Here is a 17,059-nt window from a genome sequence, read left to right on the forward strand (position 1 = left end):
GAATAAAAAGCTCTGCCAAAGAAGCCAGAGAAAATGTTCCCACCTCCAAAGATAAGGATTAATATGAGCCTGAGAAAAAGAACAAAATCTCTGATTTAGCAGCAAAAAAAATTTGCTCCACCTCAAAGCTATTCTGATGTCTAGCAATGCTTAAGTCTGATACTTCACAGGCAGATTGGAGGAAAAAATATAATATTTTGTTGAGTACTGATCTTTGTATTCTGAATTCTGCAGGCACTGTCAACTATCTTCAGCATAATAACTGAAGTGGAATAACTGGTGATGCTGAGTTGCAACTATTAAGAGTGTGCTGTAGATAATGTAATTACAATTTTCTCCCTAGAATGTCCAAGAAGGATGAACAAATGGATTTTCAGAGGCAAATTTTTCATAGTGACCATGACCTGTCATAGCCCACTAGTTTCTCTTCCTTTCAGATGCACCTTCCATTCCTAAGTACCTCAAGACAGTCACCTCAATAGAGTCACCTCACTTTTCATTCTAATAAAGAGAATTAGTCCTACATTGTAATACTTTTACAGATCTGGTTTTGTTATCCTACTCTGGACTGTCTCTAAGAACTTCAAAAGCTGGATAAGGGCACCTATTGAAGAGCAGAGAAAAGATTAAAGGTTATACACAGGAAATTATATAACAATCAGTTTAACTGCAGTTCCTATTAAAAAAAAAAAAAAAAAGTAATGAAATGAATAATCAACCCCCTAAATGACTGAAGTAGCAACCATCATGGCTGTGTTGAAAATAAATTGTTTCAGATCATACAAAACTTTCTGTGAGAGGGTAAAAAGCTTTGGGTATTAGCTAAAGACAACAGATGGCACACGTCCATCTCTTGTAAATTTTTGGTAGCCTCACATAAGACTTGCACAAGCAAGTCATGAGATACCTAGCATTGAGAAAATAAGCATATGGATGATATAAAAATGGTTGAAAAACAATTCAGAAGTAGCTATCATTAATTCACTGTGAACATGGAAGGCTGTATCGATGAGATTTGCAGGAGTGTGCCCTGGGTCTGATACTATTTGATGTACTAGCTATTAACTGTATGGTATAATAAAGAGGAAGATTTTTAAACTGTCAGTTACACCAATCTGTGAGGAACTGCAAGCATTTTAGACAAGAGTGCTATAATTCAAAGTAATCTTGACAAACAGGAAATAAATCTGAAAAAAGAGAATGCAATTCAGTAAGGACATGTGCAGGATGACATGCAAAACAATAAGCATGTATACAGCTTGGCAAATGTTTAGCTAGGAGTTCTGCTGAACAGGATCCAAAACTGGAGGGATCAAGAGTTGTGAGTCAGTAATACCAATGTCATTGGAAAAAGCATTTATGACTACGATCCGAAAGACCTGTAAAGCAGTTATTTTGCATTTTCAACACTAAGACACTAGGTGTAGTACTGCCTTTCATGTAGGCACCACACTTTCAGAAAGATTTGGACCAGTTCCAGAGGAGAGAGCTCCCCTTCACTGACACAAAGAGAAAGGCAATAATCTAGTCTCTCTGTGGTGAACAGGATTAATAGACCTAAATGGTAGCAAAAGGGAGAATAACTTCCTAAGAGAAAGGGTAACAGCTCCTCAGAACCCCATGGGTGAAGAGGCTGTGGAATCTCCATCTCTGGAAGATTTCAAGAACCGCCTGCAATGATATGGGTATAGCTCTCCTTGCCTTAAAAAGGACAAATAGACTGCAGGTCATTTTGGAGTTCTGTATTCTATGTTTTGAGGGCAAGTATATCAGTCTCTTCTCTCCCCAACTCATTTGATCGGTACTGGTCATTGCAACTACTAAAACTAGGAAGTAGAGCTAATTCAGTGAACTAGCCTGGGATAGACCGGCTCTATCAAGTCATAAAATATTCGAGTTCAGACAATGCAAACAAAAAGTGAGAGCTCTGTGATGTGAAAAATGCATAGTAACACGAAATACACAAAAAAGCATAGTGAGTAATGAAAACAATTTCATACCCATTCACTAGTAGCTGAACTTATATATGTTACATAGGAATGAGGACTGAAATGTTTTTCAGCTTTATCCAATAATGCAGAGAAATACTGGGCTGTACTGTGGAAATGGAAAAGCAAAACCATTTAGATGAGAGAAGGTAATTCAATAAGCACTGTGTGAAATCTTCAGAGAGTTGGTGTAGTTCAAACATAATCTTTTAATCCTATGGGGATCTGCAGGCCCAAGTCAGAGAAATGATAAAGGGACCAGAGACATGTAGAAGTAAAGTGACTGAACCCAGAGGTATAATTCTGAAATGGAGGATGATGAAAAATTACTGTATCTGATAAGCAGAATCTGAGTATCTAAAATCTTAGGAAAAGATTGCTAGTACAAAATGACTGTGGGCAAGAAACAGAGTTTGCAAAATTGTAAAAATGCATAGAGAGAAATTTTGCCCATCAAAACACCAAGGAGATGCAAGTAGTAAACATATCTAAAAAATATTTCAGGAGGAAACATGGATACTGCTATTTTCCAATACATTGGTTTTATACAAGGTAGGTTTTCCATTTGATCTGTGTATGTGTGTGTGATGGCTTTGCTTCCGATGTGGTCAGGTTCCTATGTCCTTGTTTTACAAGACTTGAAACCAGTGGCAAAACACATGGGTATTCTACTTCCTGAAGAAAAAGAGGACTTATCACTATCCTCTTGCAGCAACAAGAAATAAGAGCTGTCTTCAGATTATCTAGTTTAACGGAAAGAGGATATAGAAAGCCTATAACACAAGAAGCTGTATTAGTCAAGGAAAAAAATGGCACAAGCACGGAAAGAGTTGGCAATACCATGTTAAGCACAAACAGCATTATAAAAGACAAAAATAAATAAATAATAATAATAATAATAAAAAAGCTTGTAGAAGGATAAGAGAGAGGATCAAGGGCAATTCCTAGATTTCTGGATTTAGAAGCAAAAGTTAGGAACTGAGTTAATAAAAGTGTATTGAAATCAGATACAGGGAAAATAAAAAAACTTTTTGATAATAACGTCAGTCTAAATGAAGTTATGCCTGTGCTCAGGGGATAACAGAATATAAGTGGGATTTAAAAAATGCAGAATTGCATATTAGCTAAATAGATAATGGCTAAAATATATACTCATTATGAGTTCTAACAGGGTAAAGATATATAAAGAAACCTGCGAAGGGCAGATTCTTAAAGATCGCTAGAGATGGGGAAAGAACAATGTAGACCTAGTCAACACTGAAAAGTGAAAAGATAGAAAAGCATCTTCAATCAGTTTTCAGTTTCTAGCTCAACAGAAGATGCAGAAATGGGAGAACAGAGATTTAGATCATGTCTGTGCCGAGTATCTGAATTACTAACTGATTTTTTTTAAACTATAAGCATCTTTACAAGAATTTTTTGTTATTGCTTTGCACATTATTTAAGGAGGAATATTCCATGAAAAAAAATGTGGTGTTCATTTCTACGCTCTATCATCAAGCCATTTGGATGTTCAATTAGTCATTTTCTTCACCAAATTTCATTCTGCAATCCTTTTACTTCAAAATAAATTTGAAATGTCAACTTAGACTGATTTCTAAAGTATCTTTATCCTCATTACGACTTGGACAGAATGGTGTCTTTAAGAAAGACAAATTAAAGGTAAAGTCTTCACTTTTTCTGTGCAGATACCAAAATCTGACTACACCCTAGTATCAATGCACCACCCTAATAAGGGCAAAGTTACCTAGTTACTCAGTGCCCATCACTGCAGAAATAAACTGCACATTTGGCTGAATGAAGAATTTCAGTACAAAGTTATGAGACTTCTCACCTGATTTGCTGCACTGCACAACAAAATAAAACCCAGTCAAAACTTATCCAATCTTTCCTGGAGTTAGATTAAGTTGAAAAGACACTGCAAGCAATCTCACTTCTGACTGCTATTTAGACATGCTCAAGCCCCATCTGCTCTCTACCAAAATCAGGTCTTTCACGTGTATTGGCCATGTGCAACAGGCAACAGGTTTGGAGCCTGGGTAGACTAGGTCTACCTAGAAATACAGACTTCAGTAAGTTCAGAATTTCATTATCCCATTTCTAATAACAAAAGGATGAAAAGTTTTACTGGCTTTGATATAAAAGCCAGAAAGTGCAAGCAACAATAGTGTTTTTGATAAATAAGTCTTGCAAAACTGCAGTGAAAGCAGTTTTATTTGAAAAAAAAAAAAAAAAGACTAAGGGAAAGAAAATATATCAGATGAAACAAATCAAGAAATACATTTTAAAGAATAAATTACTTTTCTCAAAAAGGATGGTGACAAGTAGTATACAAATAGAAAACTATTAATCATAGGGCACAATAGGGAAATTCAGGAGAGACAAGCTCTCATAATCATTCTTAATTAAAGCATATTGTATGGCTAAAAACAGCCCAAAAGAAAAACAATGTAATTAAAATGTGTGCAAAGATGCAGTAACCATACAAAGGGAACAATGACATATTGAAAAGTTAAAAAGAAATAATGCTGCACTTAGTTGCAGGCAGATTTTATCTCCAATGACCAGTGTTTTCAAAATACTTTGGAAAAATTAGATTTAATGACACATGCTGCTATACTGCCATCCTGTGGCAAGGTACCTGCAGCTTTATGTGAACATAAAACTGTTACTGATAACTTACTTTCAGAAAGACAGGACTATCTAAATATTCTTATTCTGAAGATGTGAACAAAATCAGTAGAGATTTAGCTATACTTCAGGAGATATTGCTGGAGAAACTTTAACCCTACTGAAATTGGTATCAAAATTTTGCTGCAGAAGGCTCATGACCTCATTCTCTGGAAAGACAATTTGAATATGCGGCTTCCGAATCCTAGTTTTCTGGTTCCTAAACAAAAAGAGTTTATTTCATTCTTTTCCTCCTGTTATAACAGTAAATCTTACATTTCCCCTTAATACCAGATCCTAAGACCATGCTACCTTTTAGTTTCAGCGTTCGTCCAAGTCTCTCTATTCATATGACAATTAAGGTTGGAATTTCTTACAATATTTAAAATATTCCTAAACTGAAGACATCTTCAAATAGACAAAAGTAGATTTATTTAGATGTTTCTCTGAGTATTAATATGTGAATTTCCTGTTAGCAATCTACAAGTAAAAAATGTAGTAAACTGTGAAATAAATCTTCTGCATTACAGAAATCTGAGCTTTGGGAGAACTCTCACCACCAATAAGGTGATAAAATGGAAGAGAAAGCAAACAAACAAACAAACACCTATTGCCACAATTGTTTCTTGTCCTTACTCAGGAAAATACTTACATTTAAGATGATAATTACAGCTCAACAAGCGGATGAGGGTAAAGGACATTCTTAAGCACATGCAAAAAATCTTTCCTAAGAAAGGACTGAGTACATTACATGCTTCTGTATCCCCCTGAAATAAAGACACAAACTTTAGGAATAGGGGATGTATCAAGGATTGAACTAAAGATTCAAGATCTTTACATTCAAGATCTTCAAGACTGAGATGAAAACATTTCACCTCAAAGAGCTGAAGTTCTGAGAAAAGGCCATAAACATTTACACTGTCAAATAAGCATGTACAGACATTTATAGTGCCAGTATCTGCATATTTAGTTAAAATCAGATTTCCAAAATAGTTAAGACCTTACGAATTGCTTTCAAAGCACTAGAAATTTGGCATGTAAGATACACTGAGCTCAGAATACTAAGCATCTTGCACGACCGGTTTCTAGGTTTATTAAAGAAGTTGGTAATTAACATTAGTCATTTTTGTGTCATTTCTTTTTCTTATGAATATCATTAAAATCCTGCTGAGTTGCCCTGTAAGTTACACTAGCTTCAATTTACGTGAAACCGTCAGATCGTTTGCTCAGAATACCCAATAATAGAAACTAATTTATATTTCACTATCAAGAGAAAATAACCCACTAATCAGTTAAACAACACCTGCTAAAATACCACCGCATCTTTAGAGCTGTGTGAATTACCCAGCTCAAATCCCGTTTTATTTTATAACTTCAAGTGACACCTAGAGGTTGTTCCCTGAATGTGACCAATTTTACTTTTTTTTTTTTTTTTGAGTTAGGCTCTGACAAGAACCTTGCACCATTCTACACCATCCTAGAATTGCTGCAAGACTTTCAGAATAACCATGATATCTGCAAACTTTATTGTAGACTACAATACGTCATCATTGTACATATTGCTTTCTATATTCCCCCACACAGCAAATGTAAGGTAAGTAATGTGAAGCTTTCCAAATACAAGCCCCTTCACCTAGAAGGTGAATAAAGTGATCACAGGTTTTACAGTTCATTGAAGAATAAAATTCCATACAGCCATGTAACCTTTGTTTTTCAAGAGTCTTCTTTTCCTCTGTACAGCAGAACAAGATTTGTTTACTTGTGTATGCTTTTGTGCAGGATGCATTTTGTTTGGAATATACATACTTTTCTTTGGTGTGGTCACCGAAGTACAGACAAAAATCATCCCATGATTTTTTGGGCTGATGAACTTCCCAGGCTGGATCTCTTAGATGTAGCCCCTCATTTCCATTGCCTTTGCAATGTTTTCCAAACACATTTCACTGTCAGGAAATGGAAAAAGTGTATCTGTGGCCCTGACTTTGGAAAACATATTGCAACATTCTGAGCTGCAGTGCAAGTGTCACTTGTAAAGGTAAGAACTACTTAGTATCAGCAGATCATGTTATGCACTATGAAAAGTACATAGGAAGAACTACAAGATATAGGACTTCATTGGAAGAAACATGGAAAAAAACCTTCTTTAGATCAGCATGTCAAATCTTGGCTTACAGTAGATTTGTATCTAGAATATTCTTAATGGCAGAATGGAGATTTTTAACCATCCCAGCTTGAAGGTACCAAATTTAACATTAACATATATTCTTGGCTTTATCACAGAGTACACTAAATCTTTCTGCCTATTCCCAAAAAACATCTGACTAAACAAGTCAACTGAAGAGGTGTGATGGCATTTTCCTCCAACATGGAAAGCTGTCTTAACGGTTTTTTGTTTAGAAGACTGCAGACTGCAGGACCACTCAGACTGCTGAAATAGGGGTCTTTCGTAGATGTAATGGCCACAGAAATCTATAAGATGCTTTTATAAAAGAATTATTACTGGAGACTTCACCCAAATTTGTACTACTAATAGGAAAACTTGTTGATGTCTGGTGACAGTTTACTTAGAAGGCCCTGTAGACCATTTTTACTCCTGACAAGCCAAATCTTTGACAACATCAAATCTGGCTTCAAAGTCAAAGATTAAAAATGCCTGTTCTTGAATTAAGCATAACCAAGCCTCCTAACTTTCATATGTCACTCACTCTGCCAGGCCCAGCTTTCATCCAAGCCCTGGGGCTTTGCATAATCTTACTATTCAACAGATTTGAAAAGAAAGATCTTTCTTCAGTCTTCCTGTAAGAAGATCTATCTGACAAAAGTCCCAGCAGCTACCATTCTACGAATGACACCCCTGCATATCCTGGAAGGGACTTTACATGGTAGGCACCAATCCTCACCTTAGTCCTCTGAGCCACTCAGGCACTCATTTAACCTCAACCCTAATCTCTACAGGAAGCATAAATTCAAGACTGACAGCACCCTTCAGTGTTCACCATAAAAGATTAATCACTTTTCATTTCAACCTGTCTCAATTTCCACAGGCCTGTTGGTTTGCCAAATCCAGCAATATATATTATAGTTTGTTCCATTCCAACTATTAGGAGAACTTTAATCATAATCTAAAAGCTTTAATACAGTGAAGAGAACTCCATCACCCTTTTAATTAGCTATGAGTCTTCCCCAGAGAGCCCTACATGCAGAGAGTGAAACTTCCATGAGAGTACCAAAGACAGACTCAAAGGCAGTTAATAGTGATTCTGCCCATCCGAAAGTACACATACAGCAGGTAACGAATGCAGTTGCTCTCCATGCTGTACTGACTAGGGTTGTTAGCACAAGCCTCCTTTGCCATTTGAAATGGCCCTAAGGTGCTTAAGACATATACACAGATGTGGCATATCTGTGTTCTTCTGGAGGTCTTACAGATCTTTGTGAATCTGGAAGTCAATCAGGGTATCAAGGGTTATTTTAAATTGCATCAGACACCAACACTGATCCCAAGGAGAGATTCTGAGATAACAGCAACTAAGATATCTAAAACTTCATAGGGATGACAGAATAATCATTCGACATGTTTCAAAACTGGTCAGGAGGAACAATAATATTCCAAAAATTAAGGGAATCATACTGCAGTATTCCAGAAGCTGAAGTCTAATGGGCAGAAGTAGAGGTACTTTAAGAAGTTTGGAGGATGTAGACCCCATACTCGAATTCTCTAATCACACATTGGGATTAATAGCTACAAGGATGCCAATAAAATAAATGGGGTCAGGGCATGAGTATGACATCTGTTATATTAACAGCCCAGATAGCATGGTTCTTGATGCAGTTTCGAACTGTGCCAAGAAGCACTCATGTAACAACATTGTGGTTAGCCAGGGTTTAGTGAAAGTCACAGATTATTCCAAGCAGGCATTGGTTGGTAATAGAGTTTATCTTTATGGAAGCTGTGGCCTCTGGGCCAAAAAACGGATTTCAGGCTGTTTTATTTAGTACCGTCTACAAAAATAGCCAGTAAAGCAGCAGTTACTGTCAAATGTGAAGGGACAGAATGTTCTGTTGTCCTTAGTAATATATCCTAGTTTACCTTTCAGTCCTACAGATTCTCAATGACCTAAGTTTGTGTAGCCTTTTACCAGAGGAATATCCCTACCACAGGCATGTTCTTCTACAATTGAAGGTCTCTGGGGAAGCCGTTCAGATAAGAATACAAGTAAACATTCTCCCCAGCCATCAAGAATCCCATGATACAATGTGCAAATAGGGTAGCAGACTCAACTTGGGGAATTTAACTTAATTTCTTGGCAATTAACATAAATATTTAATGACTGATTCATGTCTTGGGAAACAAAACAAAACAAAACAAAATAGACAAACATTTAGAATATCTGTCCTCCACCTTTCCCAGGCTCATCTTCACTTCCAGGCTCATTTCACCTCAAACATCTCTCTGTGGTGGTTTTACTCAGGTGGGCAGCTGAGCTCCACCACAACCACTCTCTCACTCCCCCTCCTCAAAGGGAAAGGGGAGAAAATGTGATGAAAAGGGCTCAAGGGTGGAGATAAGGACAGGGAGATCACTTAACAATTATTATCATGGGCAAAACAGACTCAGCTTAGGGAGATTAATTAAGTTTATTGCCTATTACTAACAAACTAGAGAAGTGAGAAACAAAGAAAACAAACTAAAACCACCTTTCCCTCACCCACCCTCTTCTACCTCCTCCCCCCCAAGCAGCACAGGGGAATGGGGAATGGGGGCTGCAGTCAGTCTATACTATATAGGCTTTCCCTACGCCGCTCCTTCATGGTCACTCTCTGCCCCTGCTTCAGTGTGGGGGATGCTGTTCTTCCCAAACTGATACTGGGGAGGCTGGCAAAAGGCAGCAGCTCTTCAAGAACTGCTCCCACATGGCTCCGTACCACGGGGTCCATCCCCCCGGAGCAAACAGCTCCAGCACGGGTCCCCCACGGGTGGCCAGCAGCTCCCCCCAGGCCCCCTGCTCCTGCGTGGGCTCCTCTCCACGGGCTGCAGCTCCGGCCCGGGGCCTGCTCCTGCGGGGGCTCTCCATGTGCCGCAGCCTCCTCCAGGCCACATCCACCTGCTCCACCGGGGGCTCCTCCACGGGCTGCAGCGTGGAGATCTGCTCCGTGTGGGACCCGTGGGCTGCAGGGGGACAGCCTGCTCCACCTGGGGCCTCTCCACTGGCCGCAGGGGAACTGCTGGCGGGTCCCTTTGTAGCCGTCAGACTCTGGCCCTTATCTAACATGGGGCAGCTTCTGGATTCTTCTCTTAGAAGACACCCCTGCAACCCCTTGCTACCAAAACTTGGCCACATAAACCCACTACACTCTCCTCTGTCCTCATTATTGCCACACGTTATGCTCAGTCCCTTCGATGAGGCAGTGATCAGTACAGGGATTTGAGGTCAATACATAAAGGTTTCTCTCTGCTGTTCCTTCCTTTTCACTCTTTTAGTACGCTCCAGTGTGGGTCCTCTGCAGACTGTAGTCCTTTTTGGGGTGTACGTGATCCAAATGTCAGCTCACCCACAGCTGCAGTCCCTTCGGGCAATTACCTGCTATGGCATGGGCTTATCCACCTTCCTTCAGAGGTTCTGTGTTGGCATGGGTACCCCAAGTGGTTGCAGTCCCTTCGGGGAAGTGCTTGCTCCACAGGCTTACCCACAGGTCACAAACCCTGCAGGGAAGTAACTGCTCTGGCATGGGCTGTTCATGGGTCACAGTCCCTTTGGGGGTTTGCCTTATCTTAGCCCGGGAGCAATAGCTTCTGCAAACATAAACCCTAACCTAAACCCAATCATAGCTACACCCAGAAAACTCATAAATATGAAGGAACAATGCGTAAAGTATCTATCTCCAGTTGACACACTGCAGACTTTGCAAATTTGAGTGAAGATAAACGCTCTTCTACCCAGACTAGTCTAGATTTGAAATTCTCATATGTCTGGCACCAAATTTACTTTAGAATTGCAGAACATTGTCATGGATGACAACCCTAAGCATCTTTTGGTGGAAATGTTTTGCATACATTCCCACACAAATTCTCATTCTTTGTATTTAGAGATGACCGTATAAGAGTAATGCATGAAAATACAAAGAGTGAGGGGAACAAAAATATACATGTAAACTTGGGACTGACCTCAAATGAAACTGTTAACAATTCAGTAGTTCTAGTTAGCTTTAAGTTTTATGTATTTTCCTCTAAATATCTCAACATAATCTTTTATTGTTCACTAAAACTACTCGCTTAAGGACTACGCTTTAGTCCTGTAGGACTTAAGGACTACAGCTCCTCTGACAATTATGTTTCTGTAAGTGAACGTTTCTTACTACAAACATTAGACACATTAGACATTAGAACTAGAAAGTTACATTTGCAGATGCCATGCATGAACTTTTTTCACCTCATCATACTTGCATAACCATATATAGGTAACAGTTGCTAGGAAAAAAAATAATAAAAAGAATTTCAAAGAACCAGTTTCTCACAACTCTAGATATAAAAAGCACTAGCTTCCATATTTGGACTTCTAATTCAGTAGGGTTTGCATCATTTTAACTTTCACCATGGGGAAAACTGCAATACATTGTCAGCAAGAAGCCTGGTATTGCAAAGATTCCTGCACATTAGTAATTAGGAATATGAAAAATGCACTTAATTGTTTACAGGCAATAGTTTTTCCACTAGTATCTCATTCCCCTACCAATCAGATAGGTGCACATAAGCATTTGAGGACAGACAGAGCAGGTAATTAGGGGGAGAAAAAAACAGCATCTGACATAATATTTGAGAAACAAGCAAATGATTTCAATATGTATATTCTGACAGAAGGTCTAACTCTTTGACAGAATTCTAGGCATAGTACTCTTGGGAACTGTATATCATTATCCTGGTAAGGTTGGACTGGTGCTTAGGGACATGGTTTAGTGGGTGACATTGGTAGCATGGTGATGGTTGGACTAGATGATCTTGAAGGTCTTTTCCAACCTTAATGATTCGATGATTCTACAGTATCTATCCCAAGCATTAACCCACCTCTAGGTTGCACCAATGGCACATGGGCAGCTGAAGGCTGATTTTACTTGACTTCACTTCTGAACAGATACGGCCATATTCGTCCAAAACCTACATGCGTTTCTGGGTCTAAAAAGTGACCCTCCCAGTGTTCGAAATAACTTGGACATCAACAATTTATTTACTTTTTTATTATTAACAAATTGAAAATGAACAAACAGTTCTTCCTTAACAATAACAATAAATCATTTCTTACTGCTGGAGAACAAACCATTGCGTAAGTTATCTACTAAATAAACACAAGAAATTAAGTATCTACATAGCTCAAGAATCTGCATAGCTTCAGTACATCTATTTGTAGTATTTTCAAAAGCTGATGTCTATGCCATTCAGCTCATAGAAAACCTCCTGAGTTCAACAAAGAGCATCACCCAGGTGTTTCATCCTTCTGTAACCAGCATTCATCGTTATGCGGACCTCAACAGAGCTACTTCTGACATTTTTGAAGTGGATGATGTAAATGGCTTTTGTTACTAAAGCTTTTCACAAGTTTTGTTTTCAAATTTCCAATTTAAAAAAGGGCAAATTCCCCGAAACGGCCACTCCTCTGAGCTCCTCCTCGGGCCACCTCAGCCCGCAACGCGCAACAGCCCCGTGGCTGAGCAGAGAAGTGCGCCACTGCCACAGGCGAACGCCCAGGCGGAGAGGGAGGTACCCCCCATGCGCGCGGGCACGCCCCTTGCCCCATCCCCCGCCCGCCGCCGCGTCTTAACGCGCATGCGCGCCTTTATGGCGGGAAACCACCCGCGGCTGCCGTATTTAAACGGAGCCGTGAGGGTCGCGCGCCGCGCATGCGCAAAGGGCAGGACGCTGGGTGCATGCGCGCCGTTTCCCTGGCAGCTGGGATTGTTTTCGGCCGAACCACCTGCGTGGCGCTGCGGAGGGGGGAGGGCGAGACCATTGGAGGAGTGAGACGGGGGCGGCCGCAGCAGCAGCAGCAGCAGCAGCAGCAGCAGCACTACTAGTACTAGGAGCAGCAGCAGCAGCACGTGAGTCGGGGCTCGGGGGGCGGGGGGAGCGGTGCGCCCCGGCGGCCGTTGCGTCTGTACCCGGCTGGGGCGGGCTGCAGCGCGCAGCGGCGCCCAGCGCCGTGCCCGGCCTGTGAGGGCTCTGCCAGCCCCTGCCGGCGCGTCAGGCGCCGCGCGTCCCCTGGGTGCTTGGGTGCTTTCGGGGTGATTATAACGAAGTTAGCTTTAAAGGTAGCGCGAACGCCCGTTTCTTAAATAAAAATGTTGTCAGGCGCGTTAAAAAATGCCTAATTCTTAAATCCGAGGGGTCCCGCTACCAGACGACTGATTTTGTGTAAAAGACGGAAAGTAAACAAAGCCTGATAGCCACCCTAGGTGGCACTCGCTCGTTGCAATAGAAGGAAAAAAAAAAAGTGTTTTTAGTTCATGGAAATCCTCAAATGTGCAGTTATATTCTGTCAGCTCAGCTTCCAAAGTGGTCCAAGTGGGGTAGGGAACTTCTCAGTTCCCGCTGTTTAGTACAAATTATGTGTGTTCTGCTTCATTGTAAGATACGTTGCTTTTGGGATTGTCCTGTTATGGTGATTAATTGAAGTCTTTTTTTCCTGAAAGGTGTGGCTCATGACATGCCTTATGACATTGAGAATGCCCATTTTACAGATGCAGAATGTAGCTACTTATTGTGTTGTAAAACACTGTGAAAACAACAAAAAATTGATGGAGAATTGTTTAGAAACATGGGTGAAATATTAAAGAGCAAGTTACATTAATTTCAGGGAGGTGTCTAGTAATTCTTGGAAGATTTCATGATATAGTTTTCCTGGCTATTCCTGATGGCTGGAATATACCACTGTTCCCAAATACATACTTTTGTCACTCCTGGATTGCTTTATGTTAACTAACATGGAAAAGATCAAATATGGCCAGGCATAAGTGCATTTTGCCAGATTAATCTCTATGATAACTGAGTTTATACAGATTGGGGCGCTGTGGTTGCTGAACTCCAATGTAAGATTAAATCTCTACTATTTTAAGGTGAGATTAAACTGAGTAAACACTCTTGTTCTTACCCTGTTGATTAATGGTCTATATTTACACAAAGCTAATAGTTGCTTTAATGCACCATGTCAAATGTCATGTAATTCTAAATTGCAAGTGTGTATGAAATACAAGGACTATCATTGTAGGACTTCACCTCAATTTCATTGTCGCAAGAGGATAGATTATTTACTGAATATATAGAGGTAAATAGAAAATGATGCAGTCACTGGTGAGCTTGGTGAATCTATGCATTTTACAGAGAACACTGGTACATACAAGTTGAGCCAAGCCTTTCGAAAGGTGTTGGATCCATTATAAGCAAAAGGATCTTCAAAATTAATTTAGCTGCAGGTTTGTTTGTTTGTTTGTTTTTGTGGTATGGTTTGTTTATCCTTTGGCTATAAAGTTATTTCAATAGTTGAAACACGTATGCGCTTTAGTTGTGCTGTTTTGTTATGTATTACCTCTTTTTTTTAAACTTGAGAGTGCTTAATCATTTCATTTGTTGTTTGTAATTAGTTTTTTTGGAGAGGTGGTTGAAGTCACTAAACCAATCATAACAGAATCTTGTGTGTTCTTGTCATTCACCATGAATGATTAAAGTGATTGAATGTGCTATATTTTATCTTTTAACTCTTTCAAATTATAAATGTTTTCTAGCTGATTGTGAATCAACTACTTGAAAAGTAGCACTTAATGACTATTACTTTTAAAATGGTCCTTTTGTATAACAGGTTAAATTTCAAGGGTAGATTTACTTTCAGTAATATTTTCTGTTTTTCATTTCCTGTAAGAATTAGGCATTTGTGTTATTTTTAACAGTTATTGTTCAGTTGTGACAGTAAAGCTTTGCTTTACCAGTCAAAACATTTTTAGTAAGGGAAAATATTCCTACCCTGTGGGTGAAAGCATGAAATTACACAACAAAACATTTCCTGTGAAGTCACTTCTGGTCATCCTTGTAAGTTTCAAACATCCTTAGGCACTGTTGGATACTTAGTATAAATGCTTTGCTTAGTACACAAAATAAACTAATGACACCGGGAAACTGACTAAGCAGCACTTCTTTAATCCCAAACCAACCCCTGTGCTTCGCCTTTTTTTTTTTTTGGTTTGGTTTTGCAAGCAGGCGGGCAAAACTACTGTGAGTAAGAAATATGAAATGACCTGAAATTTTGTAGCCTGTGGGGGACAAGGAAGAAGCAAATAACACTGTGAAAGAGAAATGAGAGGGATCTGAGGGTACTGTAGTGCAGATTCTGGGGCACGTAAGTGTGTACTCGTAAAATACATTTGCCTGGGAGTGATTTATAGTGTTGAGGCTAAGTGGTATGCATGGCCTGCTTTCATGCTGTTAAACTTCCTTAGCTCCAAATCAGAGGGTCCACGTGCAAACTGCCTGTTAATAACAATCTATCATCTATACTAACTCCTAAACCGTATTGCAGGAGTTGTTGGGAGAGTGCTAGATGGGTTGTACTAAACCTGTGACAAGGATGATTTAACAATATTTACTGGTATGTCTTAATTTACTAGGACTGGTGTAGTGTGGGTGTCCGGTGGATGTGCGAGTGACGTCTAACAGACGGCGTTCTGCAGGGAGGACGTGGAGCTGCTGCCTGATGTGCTGTTGGAAGGGCAGGTGGGTATGGGAGTGTGCTGCATGGAAGGCTCAGGGGAACATAACATATTCATAGAAAGCTAGGTTTCATTAGTTCCACTGTTTACAAAACAGCTTTTTGTATTAAAGGTTTTTTGTGAAACATTATGATTTTTTTGTTTTTGATGAGAAGATAAAGCTGTGTAATAGTTTTATTTGCCTTCCAGCTTTGGTTTGAATTACATTTGTAAGCTTTTCTTCACAACCAGGAGGGCCTAACATTTTTTCTTTAAAAATATGAGTTTCATGTGATTGCTTGTCTGCTTTATATAAAATACAACTGCTTTATGTAGATGTAAATATTTAGGGATTTGCAATAAAGTTAGATTTGCTGGCAGCTGTGAATCTTTTCATTGTAGGCGATCAGTTGGCTAAAATGTGACTTCGTTTATGATGCTATCAGACAGGAAACTGATTAGAAAAACTTCAATATAAATGGCTTCATGGTTCGCTATTTAAATACACTGTACAGTTGTTTTTGTGTTTGTGGTGTTGCTGTTTGATTGTCTTTTGTTTTAAGATTGGAGAACTGCAGTACTGAAATACTGGCTATTATCTAGAAAAATACCTATTTTTATTGTCATAGCAGTTTTTTATTTGCTCTCAGGTAACTAAGTATCTCATATGCTGAGCATTCTGAGCTGAGATCTGAGAGAACTTCTCATAATTTCTAGAAATACTTATTTCTAGACCGTTTGTCTAAAAGGCCTGTACTCATCCTTGATATTAATTAGTATGCATTCAATTTGTAGTTTCAAGTCTATGGACCAGTTATGTTAATTAAAGTTGTTAATTACTTTAAACAGAATGGTGAATTCTGAGGAAGAAGCATCTGGTGTGCTGAGCCGCTTTTAACTGAGGACTGAAAATGCCAGCAGGTAAGAACCCTTTGTGTTTCATTTCTAATGTGTATTTTATAGTCAGAATTATATGATATGTGTTACTTCTGTGCATAAATTTTTCATCCTGCATTGTTTCTATTTTGAGTCCATGCTTATAGCTGATTTTCAAAGTATTGTTTTTGCTATTATTTTTTGTTTTAAATTTGAGGGCCTCTGTAAATGTTTTCGTTTCAATGACATATGCTAAAGCTAAGGATTCAGTAGCCTTTTTTAGTGGTGTGACACAATGCATTTTTAATACTTTCACTGCAAGTTAACCATTACTTAGGTGGGGGGGCAGGGGGTTAGAACACCTACTGCTTCAAGGATTGAAATGCTGCTGATAGCACTGTCATGGAAGTCAGGGGCTCTCAGGGCTATAGCTGATTTCAAATCCATGGGCACTCCTGCCTCTTGCAGATCTGCCCAGGGTGGTGCTCTTCTGGTTTCTAGGCTCAGTAAGAACCCAGAGCTGCCCCTTCTCCTGGGGACAGTTTGTCATCTCCATTGTCAGTGTACTACTGCTCATAAACAATGAAGGGAATAATCTGTCGTCTGCGTTGGCTGACCCAAGGTTTGCGTGATGCTTGATCTTGATGTGTGTGCTGTTCGAAAATCTCCTTTCTTCACGAAACAGTAAACAGTGCCAGTTTCAGCAACAAGTAGCAGTGTGGCATGTTTGTACAGTGTTGCCGAGTTATCCTCCTGCAGTTTATATAGTCAGTGGAAATTCTTAACTGAATACTAAG

General features: G+C 39.4%; 1 protein-coding gene across 3 annotated transcripts in view; it reads left to right on the forward strand.

Moving 5' to 3' along the window:
* Positions 1-8,308: 8,308 nt before the first annotated feature.
* AHI1 (Abelson helper integration site 1) overlaps positions 8,309-17,059 on the forward strand; it is a 99,959-nt gene continuing 91,208 nt past the window's right edge. The window contains exons 1-3 of one of the 3 annotated variants that reach the window (XM_080583722.1): positions 8,309-12,749; positions 15,306-15,411; positions 16,236-16,307. In XM_080583722.1, coding sequence (XP_080439848.1) covers positions 16,298-16,307 — 10 coding nt within the window. In that variant the 5' untranslated portion in view covers positions 8,309-12,749; positions 15,306-15,411; positions 16,236-16,297. Of the gene's footprint in view, positions 12,750-12,785; positions 12,960-14,153; positions 15,038-15,305; positions 15,412-16,235; positions 16,308-17,059 lie in introns of those variants that run through there. The other 2 variants (XM_080583720.1, XM_080583721.1) reach the window with 2 other exon arrangements.

Source organism: Anser brachyrhynchus, assembly GCF_964034855.1.
Source record: "Anser brachyrhynchus genome assembly, chromosome: 3".
NCBI lineage: Eukaryota > Metazoa > Chordata > Aves > Anseriformes > Anatidae > Anser > Anser brachyrhynchus.